At 41.6% G+C, this 23,905-nt stretch overlaps 1 protein-coding gene across 3 annotated transcripts; it reads right to left on the bottom strand.

Annotated features, from left to right (window-relative positions):
* Positions 1-632: 632 nt before the first annotated feature.
* SLC6A4 (solute carrier family 6 member 4) lies at positions 633-23,080 on the bottom strand. 3 transcript variants are annotated; one of them, XM_080563259.1, is made up of 15 exons: positions 22,781-23,078; positions 16,334-16,450; positions 14,883-15,495; positions 14,057-14,191; positions 13,068-13,287; positions 12,503-12,641; positions 11,993-12,127; positions 9,996-10,099; positions 9,140-9,267; positions 8,937-9,049; positions 8,038-8,169; positions 6,812-6,911; positions 6,341-6,441; positions 3,812-3,979; positions 633-3,064 (listed from the first exon to the last, which is right to left on the bottom strand). In XM_080563259.1, exons 3-15 carry the CDS (start codon positions 15,343-15,345, stop codon positions 2,990-2,992), a joined length of 2,013 nt encoding a protein of 670 aa, XP_080419385.1. In that variant the 5' UTR covers positions 15,346-15,495; positions 16,334-16,450; positions 22,781-23,078; the 3' UTR covers positions 633-2,989. The 3 variants fall into 3 exon arrangements, with proteins under 3 accessions (XP_080419385.1, XP_080419384.1, XP_080419386.1); XM_080563258.1 differs by lacking the exon at positions 16,334-16,450; XM_080563260.1 differs by lacking the exons at positions 633-3,064; positions 3,812-3,979; positions 16,334-16,450 and adding an exon at positions 3,989-5,773 and having other exon boundaries at positions 22,781-23,080.
* Between the last annotated feature and the right edge of the window lie 825 nt (positions 23,081-23,905).

Raw genomic sequence — 23,905 nt, 5'->3', positions numbered from 1 at the left:
GATTGCCTACTTCTGAAAATATTTTCTCCTGTGACTTTACACGTCTGCTTTGCTTTTTGTATCTCTCTTCAAATATTTTTATAAGCTTTCATCTCTCACGGTACAGCTGTAGTCACAGTGCATTATTCTGATTTTTTCAACTGAGAAATTCATGCTGAGAGAACTCGCCCAGTTTTACACTGTGACTGTAACAGGACTCTATATTAAGATCGGGGCTTTTTGGCTGAGTTCTAATCCACTAGAAAAAACTGGCATTTCTTGGGATGTTGCTCAGCATTCTGTGCTAAATCCACCCAGAAATTCAATGGCTGTTGTATTTTGGTGTCTTAATATGAACTAAAGATGCGTCTTTTGCCATTTCAAATGCTGTTATAAAGGACATGTCAGTAGTATTGGACACTAAATAGCAGTGATTTCTGCAGTTACTATCCTGCAAATTATTCCATAATGTTCCCAATTTCAGTTTGTTTGCAAGGACTGAAAGAGAAACTTTGTCTTTCATGCAAATAATGCTTGTATTTAACTCAACCATTTCTGCTATACCATCACCTTTCTTAATAGAAGGTAGCAGAATGCCTGTTAAAAGAGACTTTTGCAAGTGGGCATACAAAAATGACTAAAAATTGGAACTGTAAGAGTTTAAAATATGTATTTATTTATGAGCCTAGCATGGAACAGAGTATCAATTCTGGCAAGAAATACATCTGTAAGATATATCTATTGAAAATTCCCATTTAGGAGGTAAGATACCTAGTATTAGTTGAACACCAGTCTAAAGAATGGAGAAGCTGGGTGGGGTTTTCTCCTTTATTTCCCACACTTGATACATATGAGTACATCGTTCATTTTACATTGACATTTCATATGTATTTTTTCAATGGATGAACTCAAAACAGAAATGTTTATTTAAAAAAACAGTAATTTTCTGATTGGCAACTTGAAATCCAAATGCATTTTTATTATTAAACAGATTCTCAACCGTTTGTCTTTTCCTCACAATGAAGTCAGCTTTGGAAGTAGTTTTCAAATAGTCTTGAGGAGTACGCTTCAGAACTAGCCTGTGTGAGTAACCATCCAGTAAGACAGATTTATTATGTTTTTCTGGTGGCAATGCAAGAACCTACTCCCTTTTTTAAAATAGTGCAGGAGACTTATGTTTGTAGTTTGGAAAGAACCGTCATTGTCACTTTAAGTTATTTCCTGATTGGAAGTCGGGCTCGAGACCTAAAGGTAAGTGAAGTCAATAGCTGAGGTGTAGGAGGCATTCCTCCACGAGGTGTCTGCACACCTAAGCAGAAAAACACAACAGAAGCAAGAAAAATGGTTTCAAAAGGCAATTGCACCCTTGCTGCTTTCCTCTGACCAGGTAAGTTCTTTGTACTGATGTGAACTCTCCAGTGGGTTTCTTAATGCCTGCTGCTCTGAACATGTACATGACATTGTTCCTTCTAGCAGTATGTTGCCTAAGTAGACCATGAAATACAAAAGAGACTTTTACGCTCTATTTTATTTTACTTCTCACAGATTGTTATAATCTATGCAGTAGAGTAAAAATACAATGTCTTTACATAAATGATGACTACTTAGGTTTCTCTAAATTTCCACGTAACTGCAGCAAAACTGTTGTCCTCCAGCTGACTGCAGTCAGTCTAAAGGGCAGTTCCTGTTGGAAGGCGTATGTACATACCTAATAGGAAGAGATCAGTATGTGCATGGAAGTTAATTTGTGTATCAGTGCCTCAAAATTTAGTACAAATAGTTCTGATCAGAACCTATCCTGCTGAACGTCTTGTTAAAAAAAAATGATCTCCTCTTCTTCTTCGGGGTGAAAGCTAAATGTAATTCACACAAGAACAGGAGCTAGTAAATCCTCAGAGTAGGCTTGCGTAGTTTGTTAAACGTACTTTTGTCAGCCAGCCAAAAGGGTTGTTCTAAACTTTAGTTCTCTACTAGGAAACAATAGAAAAAGCTGCAGGCTCCAGCCAATTTTAGCTGTGGAATTGACTTTAAAAAATAAACAGATCTTTGAGAGTCCACTTTTTGGCATCTGAACCCCAAATAATTCATTGTTGGTATATAGTTTCCTTGGGAATAAACATTAGGTCTGTCAGTGCAATGATTTTTGCGAATATCTAGCTTATTTATGAAAACTTTAGAGTAAGTGCTAGCAACTTAAATACTGGCGAGGTAACCCGTGATATATTCTGCTTGATTGTGTCTCAAGGAAAGTGAAGCCTACATTGCAAAAATGGATTTTGTAGAATGTATTAAGCAAGAAACAATTAATAGAAACTGTTAAAATCTATGAAATGTGGGAAATGAAAAGGAGGATAAACGTTACCAAATGTGTGTGCTAACTCGTGCGGAGTGCTATATAGTGCTGCTCGGGATTGTTTCCTCGTCATCTCACGACTCCCCTACAAACCTAGGGTTTGCAGAATTTACTAATATATTTTAGTTTATAAAACCCTGTGTTACTTGAGTAATATATGGCTATCGGAAATACTTTTGTATTTTTCACTGTAGTTTAAGCAATTAGAACCTTAGAAGCGAATACAACATTGCCCAGTACGAACGATCACATTGAGGAAAATACAGGGGTACTGCCACACACTTGCGATTCTAAGCCTAATCCCACCCGCTGACGCTCGTCCCACAGAGGCTTTGGCAGTCACGCAGGCTTTCAACCAGCCCCAGTGCCCACGCGTGGAGCAGTGGTATTCTCATGCACACAGACGTCCTTGCGTTTCCAGAACGAATTGGTCCCAGTCGGTTCAGTCTGGTTAGAAGTGCTCGGCAGATTTCATCGGATTGCTTGGATAAATGTGCTGGAGGCATCACGTTTCCAAATGCCCATTGTCAGTGACAGAGCCTCCACTGAAAGCTCCTCCAGTTGTTATCTCAGCTGGAAACGTAATTCTTTGGGTGGGGAAGAGTATGGGGAAAGTTAGGTTTTCTGCTCCACCTCTCCCCCAGAACACAGGTTAGCTTAAACTGCATTCATGCGGATGTCTCCAATAGGAATTTCTGTAGCTGTTTCTGGAGTGATGCTTTTCAGAATACGCTGTTGCAAAGAAATCAGTATTAGAAGATGTTTTCATTTTATAGGTAATAAATAACACTAGCACCATTTGAAAAGGGATTTGTAATAAAAATTTGACTCTGGTTTGAGTTATGCCTCATCAGGTACAAGAAAAGGATGTTTCAGGGTTATGTTATCCTAGCACTATAAAACCATAAGGGGCTATAGAAATGCACAGTATTATTTATTAATTATTTGTAACAGATACAATTAAATCAGTTTGATAGCTGTCATGTTAATGCTTTAGGACTTCGATGTTTACGTGGGTACCGTGAGCTAGTTGAACATACTCTCTCAGAACTGGTATTTACATGAACTTATGAGAAATCCCCAAAACGTCATCACAGACTGTCATGGATTTATGGCAAAGAAATCTTACTAAGTGTGGGAGAGAAAAAGAAACTTGTTCTTGTAAGCACACCCAGGGGAACTGGTCTTCCACTGGCTCATGCACACATACGGTGCTGTGTCATGTGTGATCTCTAGGGAAAGCCTCCAGTTCACCAGAGCTTAAAAAAAAATTAATTGATATGAATACGTATCTTAACCCCCTCAGTGAGACCTGGGAGACTTGTAAATCACTCAGAATGGGCAAAAGACAATTAGCTGTCAGCAGCCCAGGAACAAAACAGCCCAGGGCATCAAATCCTAGAAAAATTAACGTATAATGCTTATAGATATCACCTCCTTCCTAACAGTCAAATAGAAACAACAGAGCCTACTGGATACCTCCTTCAGTGCGCCTGGAGTGACGATCAGCCGATAAACCATGTAGATCGGAATGCAGATGACAGAAGAGGTTCCTATGCAGTAACCCAACACTGTGGTCCAGTAGGGGTAATTATAATCAAAAAGTCGTAGCTCAGGAGGGTTGGACAGAAAGCTGCAAGTGACAAACTGAAAAAGAAACAGGAAACCACAAAAGAAACCACGCTTGTATACTTAAAGGGAAAAAAAAGAGAGAGATTGATACCAGTTTGTAGAATTTCATGCAGTTATCCTTGTATTGAGCCCTACAGCTTGGTTCCTGCTAAAAGATCCCTTCCAGAAAGGCATCACGTGGATGTTAAGCCACCAGAAATGAAAACTGTGCTGTTTCCTTTAGCTACTTGCCTCGTATTTAACCATTATCAGTGTCAGTTCTGGTTTGCCTGAATTTAACCTGCAGCCCCTGTATTGTTTTCCTTACGCCATTCTTCGCTGGGTTCGAGACCCTGCTCATGCTCTCTCAAATACCGTTAAAGTACTTATATATGGTAATCACAGCAGCCTCCCATTTCCTCTGTGATGGGCTATTTTTTTTCCCATTTTTTTCTGTTACTTACTTTCTACAAACTTAGCATATTTTCTGTGATATTCATCCATACAATTTTAGTTCTTCAGTAGCTTTTGCAAATGCTAATACTGGTTTGGATATGGTATTCTGCTGTCACCTGTACAAATGCTGTTAGATGGCTTTCCTTCATGTAGTTTATGAATCCAAAGATCACAGCAGCCCTGACATGTACAGCTAGCCTGGAAATGAGGTCTGAAATTTCAGCTCTGAACATTGTTTTTATTTGCTCATTCAGTTGAATTCTACAATTATTGCAAGTGTCTACTCTGAAACAAGTGGGATGAGAAGTAATCCCTATTGTAGCAATTCAACAACTACGTGGGAACAGGAAAAAAAAGTTAGGACTCATTTTAATTATTCCAACTGTGTTGTTCCTGTTGCTCTGCCCTCTTCCCTGCTTAAGACAGTTTAAGAATGATGCATTAAGATACGCTTCCCAACAGTTCATAACTCTTTCATATCCTCTGTGGTCATTTCCTTATTCTATAATCTGAGTGTGCTTTTTATTTTTATGTATAATCAAAATAAATGAGTGGATTTTTAAAGTTAAACAAACACTACAACTTCCGCAGATAGTGGTGTGCCTACACCCATTTTATTTTTGTCATTTTCATCAACGAGCAACTTTCTTATGGGTTTAGGTCCCTAAGGAGGAATTTAGGGAGTAAATCACTGTTGTGTGATTCTGGGATTGCCTGTCTTGAGCGAGGTTGTACTGCTTCAGGCTTCCTACAAAACGTGCCTGTTTTTTGGTGCTGCACTTAGGTCTTCCTCATCCCGTGTGTTCCCAGGCGGAAAAAAATAGATAGCTAAGTCTTACTCAGAATTTGATTCGTCATCTTCACTCTGCACATCCTTCATGACTGAGAATGTTCTTGTGAAACAACAAATACTTTGTAGCTGAACACTACGTGAATAATATTGGGACTGCCCTTGGAAGGATCTCTGACTCGGTTTTTCCAGATTATTATTAGAAGATAAGGATTCTGTCCTTAAAATTTCCATTAAAATTTCCATAGAGAAATAACATGCTGCCTTCTGGGCTTTCCTTAGTTTGGTTTAGTTTCCGCAGCGAGGACAAATAGCTCTGCCTAGTAACCACATCACCAAAGCTGTTTGCTTCTGTTTATTTTACTGTTTTAGGATCACAAAGAGGACAGTAGTATAAAAATTATTTGTGGTGTAACGCTTTTATTTATAGTCTTTTTTTTCCTTCTTTTTCTATGGGTAATAAAATGAAAATCTGTTAAACATGCATTGATCATTACAACAGTGTTTTGAATTTGTTCTGTAGGTCTTAAATCTACGTTCGGTGCTCATAAACTCCATCTTGACCCGCTCTGCTCCCGCTAAGGCTAGTGACAATAAAAGATAGCACGAACTAATTTTGGATCAGGAAATGAACACTTGATGTTAAAATGTTATCAATAATCCTGCCAGGTCAAACATTGGGACAGTATTTCCAATTCTGAAATGTAGATTTAGAAAGGCTGCAATTAACTGCTGTAAATGTTATATGGAGTACTCTAAGTGTCAGTCAGCAGTTACTGGGACAGTGTATTTACCTACCTTGGTTTTGCTCCCCAGACAGTATGTTTCCTCATCATTTTTATTTGCTGAGGCAAATATAAAGCAACAAAACAAAGTAATGTTTGTTCATGAGGGGGAAAGAAGAATTATTTATAACCTAGTCTTGTTTACCCAGCTCATCTACAAAAATCCTTAAAATTGTGGTTTAGTAGCAAGACCTTGCAGCATTGTATTAGGTTCTTCGCTAATTGGGCATTTTGGGCTTAACAAAAATTGTTAATAAAGAACTTCACAAGCAAATTGTGTAAACTTTTAGAATTTTAAGGAACTGCATTGTTCAGTGATAATTTTCTTGTGCTGGATCCAAAAGAAGAGCTATAAAGAAAACTCACCAAAAGGAAGATGGGGCTAATTGCTACCCAGCAAACTCGCCAGTACCAGCCTGGGGCAAAGCCGAGCATTTCCTTCACATCGTTGCAAAACTGGGTGATGCCTGTGGAGACAAGCAGCAGGAGTCGTGACAGCAGAAACATGTTTTTCCAAGTAGATGCATGCACAGCAAATCAATTCAGAACCCATCTTGAAATACTGTTTTGTTCCTGTAAGTCTTAACTACATTATTATTAATCCTTAATTATTCTGAATGATATCTCTTACTGTTTTTAGATGTCAGTATACATCTGTCAGAGACCAATCAGTAACAGTTCTCACAGATTTGGTAACTAGAGGGTCTGTGGGAGGTAAAAAAAGGCAAACTTTTCCCTGAGATGACAGCGATCTTGCCTGCAGACCCAGGAAACGCCGCTCCGCAGGAGCTCAGGAGTGCTCGTTAGCATTGTTTTGCCCCGTGGCAGCGGACGTACCGTAGAACCAGGCCACAGCAACTGCTTCCAGGAACACCACTGTCAGGACAGCTGGGCCGGTGGCGTACTCTTCAAACAGCTTCACCACATATGCGCCTCCCTGCGAAGGAGATCATATTAGCAGTGAACCAGAGATCCAGTGACGGGAATCCTGGAACACTATTTTTTATTATTGTCTTCACCTGGACCAAAATATTCACAGATGTGTAAGTTCTGCTGCGGTGTGACCTGTGAAATCCCTGGCTGTGCTGCTGGTCTGTTCTGGCTCTGTGTGAACATACTCCACCAGTGCCATGCAGAAGAGCTAGAAAGCTAAAAATTTGCTGGCTGTTCTAGTTGGATTTTAATGCACAAATGAGGTTTATTGGGGTGTGATGGAGTGGTTTTTTGCATGCCCTCTGTGTCTTCTTTCTCCAACCTGAGTCATAGTTACAGAACAGGAAACAACTAGGGTGTTGCTTTGCTTTCCTTCCATTTGGGATGCCTAGAATCGGATGAAGGAGGAGGACACTGCGTCCCAGAGAGGAACTACGTCTGCCTTTACTGTAAAATGCTTTGAATGAGAAGAGAGTTGTTAATGAGCAAGGGGAGTGAAGTGCGACAGGAAAGCCAAGTATTTTTTCCTTGTCCCTTATGATCATTGCATTCACAATTCAAAATTTAACTTGTTGTGAAAACAAATCCCACAGGCGATGAAGGGGTAATTAAGGTGTGACTGATGATGCTTTCCAGCTTGATTTGATGAGGAAGATCTGGGACATTCATTGGCAGAAATTTCTGGAGAGCGGTCCAGCAATAGTTACAGCAATCTCTAACATATTTTTTTAATCGTTCTTTTAAAAATATTTTTCAAACATTGGATAAATGAAAGTAACAAATCACAATATTTTTAAACATGGAGGTTTGGAGAGTGAGAAGTAGACCATGTATGCAACGTGGATGCATCTCTGCTTGCTGATTTAGCAGTTGGGGCAGCAGCTGCATCATTTGTGACTTGTGGCACGTTAGGGTTTTGCTGAATTGCAATACAATTGTTTCACAACACATTTCCTAGTGAGAGATACTGTTCACATTCATTACAAATACAGGTTTCTAACACGTAAAGAAAACAGGCGAGAGATTTAATCTGACTTCCTAAATCTGTTTTAAAAAAAATACTCTCTCTCCAAGTCGTCATTTGCAGAAAACTGCCAGTAAGGAAAGCTGAGGAGGGGTAAAATACTTACAAATGTCAGGGTTGCTAATGAGCCCAAAAAGCAAATGATGATCAGACCAAGGACAAACAATTCCCTGCGTTTGCTCCAGACATGAGGGAATTCATCCAGTACTCCAGTAATCACTCCTTCTAGTCCTGCAAACTGAAAAATCAATGGAAAATAGCGGACAGTTTTACCAGGAAGAGGAGTTTTAGATGATTGAAACACTGGTGCTTTATCCTGCCTGTAGAGTTGGTACAACTGCTGTTCAGACAGACTTTCTTCAGAATTTTTTAACTCTTTAGGGCGGGGATTTAGTCTTCCCTCATCAGTAAGAAGTGCCTGTCACCCAGAGGAAGCACTACAAGGAATAAGCTACTGATAAGACTGCGACCAAGACAGTGCAGCCTACCGAGTTCAGCCTTCCTGGAAGGTGCTGATTCACAATCTGTAAAACCAGGCTTACATAGCAAATTTTTAGAACATCCTTTTTGTAGTGCTGTTGAGAAGGCCTTCACTAGTTCCCACCTTTTAAATCCAGTTAGCATGGAAAATAAATCCAGAATTTACTAATTGACTTATAAATTTACAAGTACAGAAGAGAAGGAACCTGTAAGGCTGCGTTCAACCAGGAGCTTGTGAATCAAGTGCTTCAGCCCTGTTCCCAGGTCTCTCACTATTTATCACAGTGACTTTGACAAATCATTTAATTTTATTTTGGCCTCAGTTTCTCCAACATCGAAATTGGAGGAAGAGCTGCTGTCTCACAGAAAGTGCGTGGAGATGCCGGTCTTGCTTTAGAGCCCTTTGGTGACAGCACCGTGGTTGTAATTCTGCTTCTTCTGGTGTTTGGTGGGGTAAGGCCATCATACACCCAATGCCATTCATCCACCTCTTCAAATCTGCTCTCTTAGATCTTGTCTACTCACCGTGCTGTCTAATCCCAGCGTGAGTAGCATCAGGAAAAATATGATGGCAAAGAAAGTTGAAGCAGGCATGTTTGCAATGGCCTCGGCGTAGGTAATGAAGAGCAGACTGGGTCCTGGTGTAGGAATTAGAGGTAAGTGTTAGCACGGTGCAAATACATTCTCTTAGAAGAAGTTGGAGAAATCTGTACAAAAAGTTAGCCTACCAGTGTCTTTGGCAACTTCTGATACATCTTCATTCCTCATCTCAGCCATGTATCCCAGCACAGTGAAAATGACAAATCCAGACACAAAACTAGTCATGCAGTTCACGGTACTGGTAACCAGAGCGTCTCTGCAACAGAAGACCTAACTCATGTCAGGGAATCGGCGTCTGATGGGAAGGGTAATTTACTACCAGATGGGGTGCGTTACTCATCTGAACAGAGTCCTACAGAAACTAGGGGAATGCGGTGAAAAGAACTATGAGTGCATTTTGGAAAACAAACAAACAGCAACAAAGCTACTTCTCAGTGCTTTTCCTAAGGAAGAACTTCGAACAGGTTATAACATTAGTCTGGCACAGGATTAAATGCTGGATTTATGCTTGCAGAAATACCGGACTTCTAAAAGGATTGGAATTACTATAGGAATATTAAAGAGTGGAGGAGGAATGTATTTAATTGTATAAATAGCAGTTTTTAAGAAAACAAGGAAACAACTACAAATCGCCTTTCAGCTCAAGACTTAAAGTCATATCCATACCGACTGCTGGGAATAAGTAATTGTAATCTGATTGTTTGTCAGAGGACTGTGCCATTTTCTTTTGGCACATTTCTACATCTAAGCTTCCTTGCTCTAATTGATAGAGATTCTCTCTTTTGGGGTAGGCAAACAGAGAGAAAACTGTTTTAGATTACAGAATCTTTGAATAAGGACTTTTGTTCTGTTACAGCACTGTCTGATTTATGTGTACACAGGTTTGGCAATTCAGTGTCTTTCACCAGCACCGTGTTTCTTTTTCATTAATACAAGCATATATGTATATATTTAATTTTACATACACAATAAGTTAGAACTCACTGGTAGCAGTTGTTATGGAACTTGTTGTAGCTGGCATAAGCCAATAAGACCCCAAAACCTGGACCAAGGGAGAAAAAAATCTGAGCTGCTGCATCCACCCAAACCTGAAAAACAGTAAAGTCAAGAAGAAATGACGTGAAACAGACTGAATGAGTTTGGCAGATTCACAATATCACTTAGCCATACAAAATTGTGTTTCACTACTCTGACTGTATTCTAGTCCTGATCCAACAAGCATTTTGTTAAAAGAGTATGTTGGAATATGAATTGTTTTTTAGATTTGAGACAGGTACTAACATCCACTATAGTTTTCATGCCTTTGCTATGCTTGTGTTCATTGGTGATGTAATTAGGATTTATTTCAAGGAATTTACCATGGATAAAATGTTACTGTATTTCTTTATACGCTGTTTTAAGTACTCATTTCTGACAGTATCTTAGATTAATTCACAGTGGTTTGCCTGTAATCAGATTAACGTAGCTTTTGGAATGTATAAAAAACTCTCTGTCCATGATTTCATGGTGGGCTTGGCCACCTTTCTTCCTCCAAATCTCGTGTGCTGTGGAGCAGTCTGGGGTTTGGCTGTGAGTCCTCTGGGATAAGCAGTAGATGATCGCTGCCTATATTTTTCCTCGACACATTAAAATACATGTGACAGTGTGGGTGCAGTTCTAGTTCGAAGGACTCAATACAGCTTTGTTGTAGCCATGACAGATGCAAGTGTGATGATCTTGTTATGAAAAGCCTGTTGTACTTGAAAAGTGGCCACAGCCTTAGCGAGTAGTGTTCCTAAAGTACTAATATCAGCTCTCTTTCTGAAGGTGAAAGCCCGCATTCGTCTCTCCTCTTTTGATTGAAGGCTGGAGTTCATTACAACTCATTTCTCATACTCTCTTCCATCGCGTGAGGCCATCCCGTATCAGCCACAGACAGAACTCTGTCATCGTCCAGCACACACAGATTGCGATCTGCTGTCCTCACTTCAGATACATCCAATACAATATCAGTGCCCTTTATTGCTTTTTCAGAAGATGTGGTCCCTTATTGGAGATGCTGCTTTATCAGAGACTGGTGTCTTTTCATTTCCTCTTCATTCAAAACTCTCCATATCAGCTGGGCAGTGGCAGACTTGCAAACATTGGAATTTTTTATCTTTGTATTTGTAGTATTTATTGCTTTGGGGGTTTTCCCTCACCCTCCCCACTAGAGACTTTCATAAGCAGCGGAGTGAGCGCAGCCTTGAGCCTGATGGACTGCTTGTCATCCCCTGAGCTCAAAGCTAAATCAGATACTGGAAGGGGTTTTTGTGGTTAGCTCAGTATTGTCCTCATCCCTCCTTTCTTTCAGAACTTTGGGTGTGTACGCAGGCCTAACTGACCTCTTCCTTCTCCAGAGCACTCGCACGTATCCACTGATCACTGAGTCGTGTGTTAGCTGGCAGCTGGAGACTCCTTGGGCTTTTCTGCCAGCGGCTGTCACCGGTTGGAGATCTTAAGTTTCAGCTCTGGTAACTGCACTTTAAGTACGGGTAATTGGAGCCACTGCTGGGCGGGGGAAGTCTGCCAGTTTCTCCCCTCCCGGGCAGAAAACCTGTGGCTAATCCAGATGTTAGGGTTTAGTAAAATTAGTTTGCTCAGTGTGACTGCTGTAGGTAAAGGACTGTGTTGCAGTGTAGCAGGGATCATAACAGCTTCTTGCTCGATGCCAGGCTGCTCACCATTCCCTAAGAGCTCGAGCTAAACTGATGATGGGTTTAAGTAGCAGAATAGAACCAGGAAACCTGTCTAATCTTAAAAACAAAACAAAAAGCCACTATATAATTATGGAAAGAATAGCATGACTGTTTAAACAAAAGCATGAAGTCAGGCTTTTGAGTCCAAACTAAGACGTGTGTGTAATCATGCTCAATGCTGGGAGTAGGCACTAAAGTTTATACATGCTGATATCCATGCTGCGTGGCTAAAAGTGAATCCCTGCCCTTTTATAATGCTTTTACCTCAGTGGCCAGGAGTTTCTGCCAGTCAGGTTTCAGGTAGTAGAGGACACCTCTCCAGGCTCCAGGCAGAGTTGCACCTCTCACTAGCAGGATGAAGAGGATGATGTATGGGAATGTGGCAGTCACCCACACCACCTGCGAGGGGAACATGAAGGTAGCGTTTGCCATGGGTAGAAAATTAACAGATGGTAAGAAGTTAAACAATTGATAACTCTTAGCATTTGTAGCATCTTCATGTGAACTTCTCAAAAGTTCTGTGAATGGGCAGTTGGCACATAAATACCCATGCTTTCTCTGGGCAGGGTTGCTCTTGTCCACAGAAAGGTGGCGTAATTACTTGATGGTGTATTACTTGGGTAACAGTTGCAGTCACTGCGGTAAGAGCTTCCCGAATACACGAGGCCATAACCCCTGCCGTGAAGGCAGTCTGGGATAACGTGTCAATTGGCTCCTTTAGAACTGCTGCTAGGCTATACTGTACCAAGTGATTTGTCTTGCTTTTGCATTCACCTTGCCAGATGTTTTGACCCCTTTCCAGATGCTGAAGTATACAATGGTGAAGATTAACAATAAACAGAGGGTCAATTGCCAGCTAATGCCCCCCAGGTCATCCAGCCCATTGGACCTATGCACCTGTAGAACTTGGCGGCTGAAAGAGGAAAGAAAAACACAGTGTAGATATTTTTGTAACAAATACTTATGTTCAGTATGCTTTGAGCAGTCCCATACTGTGGTCTGAGCATTACAGGTAGTCCTGAGGCCTTGATAAGTAGCCTTCAGAGTTATATCATTTGGGATTTTTTTAATTACAAGCTTGACATTTGTGGTAAACCACTGATGATAAATGATAAGTGTTGACAGCTGATAAAGGCCAGAAAATTGCGAACCTCTGATCTAAAATACAGAGCACCCTCCCACACACCCTAAGCATACATACCCCTACAAGTATTTGATTATCTGAATACTTTAGAAAAGAATACTCTTGCTAAACACCCCTGCTCCCCCTCCAAAGAAAACCTTGCTACGTGTTCCACCGTTCTGTCTGATATTACTGTCCTCACTTACATGCACTTACGTATAAAATTCTTCTGCAGGAGAGATGGAGTACAGGGTCCAGCTGACATTGTCCTTGCTGAAGTAGTTCGTGCAGTTGCCTGTGTTCCAGGCGTTTGTGCAGCTGGTCCACGGCAGCTCCGTCGTGAAGGAGGACACGAGGTAGTAAAAGGCCCACGCCATAATGGTGTTGTAGTAGGAGGCCACGTAAAGATCAATTATACAGATGGCAAAGCCGATTCCTAGTAAGGTAGGAAATAATTCCAGGAAGCGAGTGAGTTTTGGGCCACAGAAAAGAAGGAATTGTTTATTCACATCAACTACAGTTAGTAATTGCCTAAGGCAGTTCTGCAGGAGGCACACATACCCTGTCCTGTGTCTACCACACTGGAATTTCTTGTGGCTTCGGAAACACTCAGGCTCTGATTCTAAAAAAGCATTCTTAGTCAAGACAAAATACGCTTAAATAGTTTGTTTCATCTGCTCTTAAAATGTGGAATTTAGAAACTGCCATCTTGTACTCCCAGAGGGGAAAAAAAAAAAGACCAGAGCTCTAGCAAGAGTAACAAGCATGTAGAATAGGTCTTTCTATTCTAAAAGACTGCAAACAGGGACTCATTTCCTTGTATCTTTGAAACAGAAGTAGTGGATCTTTCTTCTTTCTTGTTTTTAATTTTGGGTTCAGTAATATTATAATTATTTTAGTAACTAATTTTTTGCTTGTTTGTTTGTTTTGTTTTTTTCAAGCTTGGGTCAGACAAAATGGACTGGCCTCTCTGTAGTCAATCAGAGAGTTGCACGTCACGTGTATGTGAGAGCACAGGCACACACCTACAGATATGTACATAAAGTCTTATGAAAGCTTTCTTTGTAAAGCCAGAATCTTGTGTTGAACTAGCCTTACTTTGCTCTATGTGATTTTCAGATTTTTTTCTCAGAAACGTCATCTTTATAGAAAAATCTTTCAGTTATTCAGAAAGTTCCTAGTAATTTTCCATTTCCCTTCATTACCTTTGAAAATGGGACATATTTTTCTCCAGATTGAGATGCACCCGTTCCTGTGGTACTGTCCTAACGCTAGTTCCATATAGAAGAGAGGAATACCTCCAAAGATGGCCATGATTGTGTACGGAATGAGGAATGCTCCTGCAAGAAAGCAAGCAGATGGTTACAGTTCTTCATAGGACTTCCCGTCCACCAGTACCAACACTCCATAAACAGAGTTCTTCCTATCCCCCAGGGACAATGCATATCCCCTCCCTAGCCAGTGTGCCATGCTGAATTACCCTGGGATTTCTCAGCAGGGTAACTGCGCAGCAGTGTGAATGCGAAGCAGCACTCAGGCCAGGCTTCTCACATTTTTGTAGCGAGTATAGGTGGGGTTCACAAAGACCTTACTGCTTCTGTGATGGATACAATTGTGAGATATAGACAAAAATAATTAAGTTCAGTAGAATGCCTGCGTACATCAGGGAGGCAAAAGTCCTTCCTGTCCTAGCTCTCCGTGATTAGATTTGTGTTTTGGCTGAAATGTCGGTGAGTCTGTCCTAGTGTTCCTGGTGAGTGTTTTGACACATCTGTTTATGTGGTTGTAGATAGCCCTTGGGCAGGGCTTGGGTGTCTTCTCCTGCAAGGTTGTTCTGCACCTAACCAGCTTTCAGTTTCTAGTTGTACTGATTTTTTATATCCTACCCTATCCCGTTGCTTAGGTTTTTCCGTCTGCTTGAAAAGTATTTTCCCCTTACTCATTTGTCGTGTATGGTATTAAAATGAGCCACTAAACTCATTCATTTCTAAGCAAGGATGTTAAAAACAACATATAGAACCGGTCACTGACCTCCTCCGTTTTGATAGCATATGTAAGGAAATCTCCACACGTTTCCCAGATCCACTGCATACCCGATGACAGAGAGTAGAAAGTCAATTTTTTTGCTCCAGGTCTCTCTGTCTTCCAGCTCCATCAGCTGCTGCTGGCCCTCAGCTCTGCAGGTGGCGGAGGTGGTGGTCGTGGTGGTGGTCGTGGCTGCGGGGGCAGTGCACTGGGCATCTTCCACCCCTCCCATCCCATTGCAAGGACCAGAGCTCTGAACCCCTGAGTAGCCATTTGAGATCGGAGCTGCCTCCTCCTTATCTCCCTGGCTGGGATGGACTTTGTTCCCATCCTCCACTAGCCGCAGGGCAGATTTAGGGTTCCTGATCAGAAGTTCGTTCTCTCTGCAGTCTTCTTCTTCATTGCAGCCTGAGACATCTTTCTTGGAAGTCAGCAGCTGAGTCTCATTGCTCGTTGCCTTTTTTTCCATTTTTCCAAGCTTTGTCCTGCTCAGTTGCAGAGGGACAGCAGCACGGCCGCGTGGCTTCTTTTCCCACGCTTTTGTTTCCACTGTATTCCCAATGCTCTTAGAATTCCCCCTCCATTTTTAAATCCATCAGACTGAAGGCACGGACACCATCTAAGAAATGAAAAATAGTTTTAAAAAATCTGTTACTGGGCTTACTGATGCTGGTAATTTCATGTTACCAGCACTTGTAACAGGTTCTGAGATTAAATTACTTTTGGAAATAATTAACCACCACAGCACGCAATGTGATATTTAGCAGATAATCCATTCAGGATGTACCAGCAAAACTCTCAGCTGTGTACGGAGAAAGGAAAGAAGCAATCATCCTCTCCTACAGCTGCAGGTGGTGTACCTGGCTTATAACAGATCTAGCAGATCTGTTATATCCAGCAGATTTGCTGGATTTTATGCATTGTGGGGCAACTCGCAGGCAGTCACAGTCCTGCTGTCTTCTGGTACCGAGTTGTCCCTCCGAGCACTGGTTTCACACACCAGGAGGTTATGGGACTCCCATTTTGCACACATCAGGGCGGAGTGTACTGTTTGGTTTGTGTTTGCTTTTTCGTAAGTTCATACTGTGATTTCTACCATTAATTTTTAGATTCATCCAGTATTAAGAGAGCAGAATTAATTAAACAAATACTTAGATAACAATGGATATACAAGTTACATTTTATGACCGTATTTCTTTAGAAATCCCACTGTGTCTGCCACGTTTAGAAGCAGATCCGGAAGGCTTAAATGAAAGTTTAGAAAAGTATTTAAATGCCAGTGCTTTTGCATCAGCTAACTTTTAACGTTCAGTCAGTTCTAATAACGAGGGAAAAAAAGACCGGGAGTCTTCAGTCTGATTGTTTTGAGTCAGTAAGAACTAGCATTGGGGTCTACATAGGACAAAATTTGTCTCCCATTTTATTTAACTCCTCACAGAAATAAAGGCATCTCTCACTCTCTTCGGGTCTGCTCACGCCGTGGTTCCAGCCCTGGGAAGGGCACCGGGTGCTGCTCCTGAGAGACTGCCTGCTGCCAGCAAAAACCCAGGCACTGAGCAAATCCCTGGCTTTACCTGAGGAATGCAGGGGAAACCAGTCATTCAGAAATGAAAAAGAAATCAATTAACTTTTCTTTGAAAATATAAAAAGAACAGAAAAAGGACCGTGATTCCTCTGGTCATGTTCAGTTTTCTGCTCGTTTGTTAGGTAGTGTGAATGCCCAGCTGCCCTTAATGAAATGTCGGAATAGGAGCTGAGCCTTGGTGCTGCACATGCGCTAACCTTGCTCTATGGCTAGGAAAGTGTCAAACAAGCCGTGATACCCCCACATACTAAATGATGATAATTACAACTCATTTTCCCTTTTCGAAGCATTTTGTACCGCAGTAAATATCAGTGCAACATCCTGAGCACAAGGATAAGCATTATTTCACTTTCAACTGCTGGAAAAACTAGAGCAGCAAGGGTATAATATTTGCTCATCGCTAGAGGTTGCTCACTGCCAGAGCTATTAAAACTCACGTCTTTTGCCAGCGTTCAGTTTTGTAAAAAGACAGTTTGCTAAGGCTCTTCCTAAACAAGCAAGCAGAAGGAAAGTTATCCGGTTGCAGGGGATGTTCTCCAGCGAGAAGTCCCTCGAAGGTATTTTTGTAACTTCCAGAAACCTCTCGTTTGTTCCCGCTTACTTTCTGTGCTCACCGTGATAATGTTCTTTTCATCACACAGCAAGCAGTGTATAACAGTGCATAATTCCTACAATTGCAGCACTTTGCTACTATTAGTTAATCATCCACAAAGACCGAAACATCTTCAGGGTTCCAGAGAAAAATACTACGGCAAAGAAGAGTAATTTCTGTTTTACCTGCAAGACTATAAAACCTGAGTGTCTTTGGAGTCCGAAACCTTCCACATGTCCCGAAAGAGCTTGTGCTGCCACTGGTAGCAACATGAAAATCCTAGGAAAAGCCACAGCCAATCCTTCTCTCCATCGTGGACAGAGCATGTTAAGTGTAAGATAGGGATATGGAAAAGTAACCTGAGCCCTTCTGGACTTTATACCTCTTACTCATAAGTGGGAAAGCAGTAAAGGATGTTGATTTAACTTCATTATCTTGTGAGACTGAATTTTCCACACCTGAGAATTAAGCATTTACTGTATTTATAAAACATTTTGCTTCCGCACATAGACACTTCTTGGCACATTCCTGCCGAGGAAAGATTGTTGAAGATATTGTTGGTTTCCTGGATCTGTGACAAGGTCGTTGTCTTACCCAAATCTAAGCTCCTTTTGCAGACCACAGGAGAGGAATATCACATCACTTTACATAGCTAGGTAGAATTTTCAGTAGTTTGAGCCTCAAGTTTGCAAAACGACTTGTGCGCTTTGAGGGGCTTTAGCTGGAATTTGAACTATTTCTGTCTGAAAGTGAATTACAGCTCGTCAGCTACCATGGGAAATCTCTGCAGTGAGACTCCAGAGCTATGCAGTAGTGTTCACAGAAGCAGAGTTGGCACATGAAAACAGACCCATAAGGTTTCATTATCCAGTTAAAAAAAAAAAAAAAAGCAGGAGAATGTAGAATGTAATTTATTATTTTATTTTTTTCTTGCAACTGCTACAAACAGTGGCGACAGTGGCAGAAGTAGAGCCCTTGGAGTTGAGAAGTACTCTAGGATTATTAGGGACAATCGCCAGGAGAAAATTATGCTATTAGTGAAGGATTTTGCCCAGCCCAGCCTCCATTTAATTACACGTGCCCATCTCCCTGCAGGACCTAGTGTTACACGCCTTTAGAGTGAATGATGTAAGGAATGGCAATTTAGTACGGATTTTTGATCTGAGCTGTTGCAAAGGTTGTGCTTACATAAATTCATCTTGGCTTCTTATCACCAACCTAGTTAGCTGAAGATAAAAAGAAATAAGTCAAAAAAAAGAAAGAAAGCTGTGCCTTTTTTGTTTTGTAAGTGTGACTTTGCTCTTTTTGGCTGTGCCTTTTTTCTTTTGTTTTGCAAGTGTGACCTTGCTCTTTTGGAGACCCTTCGTGCCTGAGGCTTTTCTCCCTCTGGTGCCCCTGCTGTCCTGTGGGCAGCCGTCCCTGTGCTGGCAGCTGTCCTGTCCCCTCCTTGTGCCAGGAGATCCAGGGAGAGAGCCACAGCTCTGCCCTGGGCTCCCAGCTCTGCCTCACCCGATGGGAGCGCTAGGATGGAGAACCCAAGCCGTGTGCTTCTTGGGGCTTGGCTGCAGCCACCAACGCACTTCACATAGGGCAAATATGAAAAATTATAATTTTTGGTTACTCCTACACAGAGCTGAATTTCAGCCAGCCCTGTAGCTGCACAAACCCAACTCCTTTGCCTCTACCAGAGCAGTCCTAGAGGAGCATCCCTGGCCTGGGGTCCGGTTCCTTTCCGAGCAGGGAGCTTCGGAGTTGTCTCATTGCCTTGTTTTATTTCTGGAGGCATGCAGTGACCTCTCGTGGCAATGTGGGAATCCCTTTCCTTTAATGCGCTGCCATGCAAGGGAATAAATCTTCCCAGCACTTCGATACAAAATGATTTTCCCATCCTCTGTATATTTAAAGGACAAACTTGATTTTCATGTGCCGAGGGAACTAAAACAATCAGGCTGAGGTGCAGCAAATACCCGATGCTCCAAGGGAGGCAAAACTTGATGTCGCCTGGTGAACACTTTGGTGGCGGCAGCACCAGGCTTCTTCAGGCGTGTTCCTGTTGTGCGCCACTGCAGCAATCGTTACTGGCCTCCCAGTGATCAAATACATTGTGATTCGCACAGTTGCAAATGTATATTTGCATACATTTCGCTTTGAACAAATTATTTTCCTTTTTAATGGGCTATTTTTTTTTAAAGCAGCGCTCGCCGAGTACCAGCCACCGCCTGGGTTGCAGCTGCGCTCCCGTGGTGAAGCTCCCCCTCTTGCCACCAGTGCCAGCGCTCCAGCTGCACTGTTTCTGGCCGGTTTCATGCTAGCACCTGCAAAAAATTAAACGGCTCGGAACTCTTAAGACAAAAAGTTAATCTGTGCTGTTGGCAAACAGCATTGAACGTTGAGATGATTTCTGCTAACCTGACCTACATCTCACTGCCGTCAGCCAGTACTGACGAGCGTTGCGATCGTGCAGCTGCTGCAGTGCACGTTACGCCCTGCAACGAAGTCGCAGGTCACACAGGCAGTCGCATATAGATGGAAAGAGCCCAAGGAAACCCTTTTGTCTAGAAGATGACACAAGAGGTTTGTGTGGCAAGAGAGAAGTCAGGTATCCCCCCAGAAAAAGGCTGTCTTGTTTGCCGCTGGTCCTACTCTGCCTTTTCGCATGGGGGAGGTTTGTGACTGGGATGGCAGGGGAAACCTTGTAAAAACTGATCCTTTTCCTGTGCTCTTGGGGGTCAGGGAGTCAGGGAGTGCCTGTTTGGCTGCCATGTGGTGTGGAGGAGTATAGAGGCTTCAAATTTATCCTGATTTTGCACAGGCCGGGAGTAACCCTTTAATCAAATTATTACGGGATAGCCTAGATGCTCCTGTACTGTAGGGAGCTGTTAGAAAATAAAAAAGTAAGAAAAAAAAAAAGAAAATATCAGCCATTTAAATGTTGAAACTAGACTGCACTACATTGCAATGAATTTTACCTGGTTTGTCATTGATGAGTCTCATTTAGAGTTCATAACTCAAAAAAATAGTAACTTATGCTTTTGAATACGTTCACATGTACTTATTTCATCAAAAATAAAGGAGTACCAAGAACATCCTTTTCTATTAACTTGTTTCCGTGAGGTGAGCTGATCAGAAGTGTGACAGATTGTATTTCAGGTTTAAAAAACTGATATTCATTAATACATAACAAGATGATACATTGGTGTTATGTGCAAAGCAGATCTAAGCCCATGTGTAAAGCACAACAACTGAGAAATGAGCTCTTCAGGTGCTTTTTTTTTTTTTTTTTGATTTGCTTCTCCAGTCTGTTTTAAAAGAATCAAAACTGGTTTGGGATAAGGAGTGATCAAAACATGCTGAAATTAATGGATCCGGTGAATTTTTTCCATACATTGCAGGTCTTGCACTTCTGCACATCACTGTGATGTTTATTTTAGAAGAAATTTACAGTATGTAGGTAGCAAACTGGGCCTGTATATGAACACTTGCACTCCTCCAAGGGCTGGCTCCCATTCTCATTAAAGGAGAGTAGAACTGTACTCGACCAGCAGTCCCCCTGAGACAATGACCCTTCTGGGGGAATAAAAGGCTGCTTAGGCAGGAGCAGCCCAAGGAGTGAGCTCTCCAGTTAACTTGTGTGTGCCCAGATAAGGCTTAGTATAGGTAAGATGTGGAAATCGTTCTGGAAACAACAGTTCTGGGGGAGTATCGACTTGTACTGTGAGGCTTACGGCATCACCTTGCCCATGTTTCGGTCTGAAATTCAAGAGTCAGCAGAAAAGAAAGATTTTACCTGGAGAAATGTGTGGAGAAGAGAGGTGCGGTATAGGAGTGGGAATGCTGCCAAGCTGAGGACAGTTATTTAAAGAGCAGAGAGAGGGGAGGAAAATGCATTTTTATTGGCTTGAGAGTGTCCACATGGAGTGCAAGGAAACAGATAAGCTTGGAGGGAATGATATTCCTTTTGTAGTCTTCCTCGAATTATTTATATCAGCTTGGAGGAAGGGCTGTAAAACAGCAAATGTCACCAAAGGAACAGGGCACTGCTCCGTGATATAACTGCATAGGCACGTTAGTCTGCACAGTGCTTCAAGTAAAAGACCCGTTTGCACACTCGGAAGTCACAGACTGGCTGCACGTATATGCCAGCATACACACACACAGCGTTGGAATGGTTTTGTCTGAAGAAAGCAAAGAAACAGCCACCAGATGATGCTTCACTGAAGGACGCTTGCTAATGGCTGTCTCCAAGACACAGCCCCTTTATTCAGGCTCCCAGCTCTACCTAAGTGCTTTGTGAAACACTCATCCCGTGGACGGCTCCCTTATGTCGTGTCAGTTCTAAAAGCCACGAACTGCCAGCTCAACAGAGCTGCAGGAACTCAGTTTTGGAAAAGAGCTAAAATGTTAGCATGAGAGGGGACCCCGGGATTCAGAGTGAACGTTTCTTTCAGCTTCTAATGCTGTTTCTAATGAAAAGTCAGCAGTTTATAGTTCCTTGGACGGAAACAGGAAAGAGCTTAAATACACTGCACATTTCCATGTGTGGGAATAGCTTAGGGTTTTTATTAAATTTCCAGTTTGGAGTCAGTTCTTGTTAATTTGTAGAACCATTTGAAATTCACCACCCCGTTCGGTTACCAAACAGTCCCACAGCGGTCACTTGCCAACTTCCCGAAGTACTCTCCAGGACAATTATGATCAATTCACTCATCAAAAGCACAGAAGATGACGCCTAGCTGCGTGAGAGCCTTCCTGTTAAAATGCCTGACAGCCAACAGCCCACATTTACAAAATGTCACAAACCTCCAGAGCATCCAGAGGCATTAAATGCACTGTCCTTTCCTTCCCAGGCTCTCTTGACACAACAAAAGTGACTATTTATATGGCCAGTTACACTGCATTCCTCACTTCAACTTCTGTCTTACTTGGACTGACCCAGCAAGCCAGTTTCAGCAGTAAACATGATTGACTGTACATATATTTATGTACAGATTTATTACTTATAATAAACCTGTCCCATTGAGCTAGATAATTTACTGTGCTGGCACAGTTTGCCTTTTAAAATACAATTTAATTTGGTTAATAAAATTTACCATTTTAAAGTAAATGATTTGCAATGATTTTTTGCTTCAGTTTCTGCTTCTTTTCTCCATTTTTCATTATAGTTCATTTTAATTTTGGTAAACTTTATATAAACCCTGCTTTAATAATGCAATTATGCGGACTGCCAAGACTCTAAGATTTCAGACTGTCACAACATGTTCAGCTACAGGCATTTGACTCCCAACATTCGTAATTGCTGGACAAGTGCCTGAACGAGACAGAGAAAGGCATATAACAGCAGGAAAGCAAACAAAAGCATAAAAATAAATAAATAAATAAATAAAAGACAAAGTAAACTTTCACCAAAAATTAATACATCATTGTGTTTTTGTTTCCCATAGCTTTGCTAGATGTCCTTTTTCCCCAGTGTTTTAGAAATCACTCTAAGACCTTAAAAGTTAACTTTAAAATGAAGCAATTAGTACATTCATAGGACTGAAAGTGTCATCAGCATTTCAGGCTTTACAGCCAAAGTTGAAAGAGGCAAGGAGAAGTTAAGGAACCTCTGGTGTCTGCTTGCTTCGGAAGGTAGGCTCTGCTGACAGCCTTCCAGGAGTCCGTCCGAATTTCACAAAGTACTTTAGGTAGCTGCGTGTGAAAAAACAAAATCGTAAAGTCTTTTGTTACCTGTCTTTCGGCCGGGTTTGAAGTGCTTTCCCTGGAGTTATCCAAGCTGGAGGAACCTTCACCCACATTTACTGCAGCGGCTCGGGAACGCAGCCTGTGGGCAACTCAGCATCTTGGGGAGGTTTTTGTACACCAGTCCCCCTCACATGGTCTGATTTCCAGATAATCTGCTGCCAAAGAGCTCTTTAAGAATTTTTGCGTCACTTTAGTCAAATAAACTTTATGTTTCACCAGGGCTGCAGCTCAGTTTTTCTCCTAGAGGTGGGTGGCTACATTTGTGTGTTCCGATCGCTTCAAAAGAACAGGATCCAATGAAGGCAGAGGGAGAGTGAGGGAGGCTTTTCTGGTAAGGGCCAGCTTTGCTGCCTGTTATTACAGCTATAAATAACAGGACGGTGATGATGAAGGGGCTGACAAATGGGACTGAAGTTTTGAGGGAGTCATTAAATTACAAGTTTGCAGGTGGCTCTGCAGATTGTATATCGATAGGGATATTAGCACAGCAAAGGGGTTTGGAAAGAGTAATGTTATCTCTGAGCATTTACATTTTTTTAAGGAAGAAATATGTTTGGTTTTGTTGTAAAACGTTAAGCAGAAATTCTTTAAAAAGCATTTAGCTACTTCAGTAAAATCAACAAGTAATTTCCTTTCTTCCTACTGCTCCTTGGAATACCTCACCTCTCACACATGCTTTTTCACCTGCTTCTTTCACCGAGGATTTCTTCATTCCGAAACTTCACAATTTGTTTACAAAAAGCCACGAATAGCAGGTCAATGAAATACTGCCGTACTTTAGGTGGCAGATTTGAAAAAGAAAGTGGAAAAACAGAATGGGGGCAAGTAAGAGTAGCTGATTGTTAGAGCAACGGCAGCTTTGCTACAAGTGGTTGCCGGTTTTCAGGGACTTGTTCCAGACAATTAAGTGGAAAAAAAAATAAAAAAAGAACCCATTAAAAATGAAAATCATAGGGTTATAATTAGCGTATTCCTTTTTTTTTTTTTCCTTCTGGTCCCTTAATGATAGCAGCAATCAGCCAGCAGCGTGCCATTTGCACCATCTCAAGGATAACTCAGGTATTGCAATTCCAAACAGATGTGTATCAAAATCGACTTTTACTTTCCCAT

The sequence above is a fragment of the Anser brachyrhynchus genome (assembly GCF_964034855.1).
Source record: "Anser brachyrhynchus genome assembly, chromosome: 20".
In the NCBI taxonomy this organism is placed as follows: Eukaryota; Metazoa; Chordata; class Aves; order Anseriformes; family Anatidae; genus Anser; species Anser brachyrhynchus.
This window is presented reverse-complemented; position numbering and strand designations above follow the sequence as displayed.

Coding starts and splice junctions, on each gene's coding strand:
- SLC6A4 (XM_080563259.1), bottom strand. CDS start 15,345: ATGGAAAAAAAGGCAACGAGCAATGAGACTCAGCTGCTGACTTCCAAG. Junction 8,170..8,936: donor CGCTGGGATTAGACAGCACG/GTGAGTAGACAA, acceptor TTGATTTTTCAG/TTTGCAGGACTAGAAGGAGT. Junction 3,065..3,811: donor CTCCAGGCGCACTGAAGGAG/GTATCCAGTAGG, acceptor TCTTTGCAACAG/CGTATTCTGAAAAGCATCAC.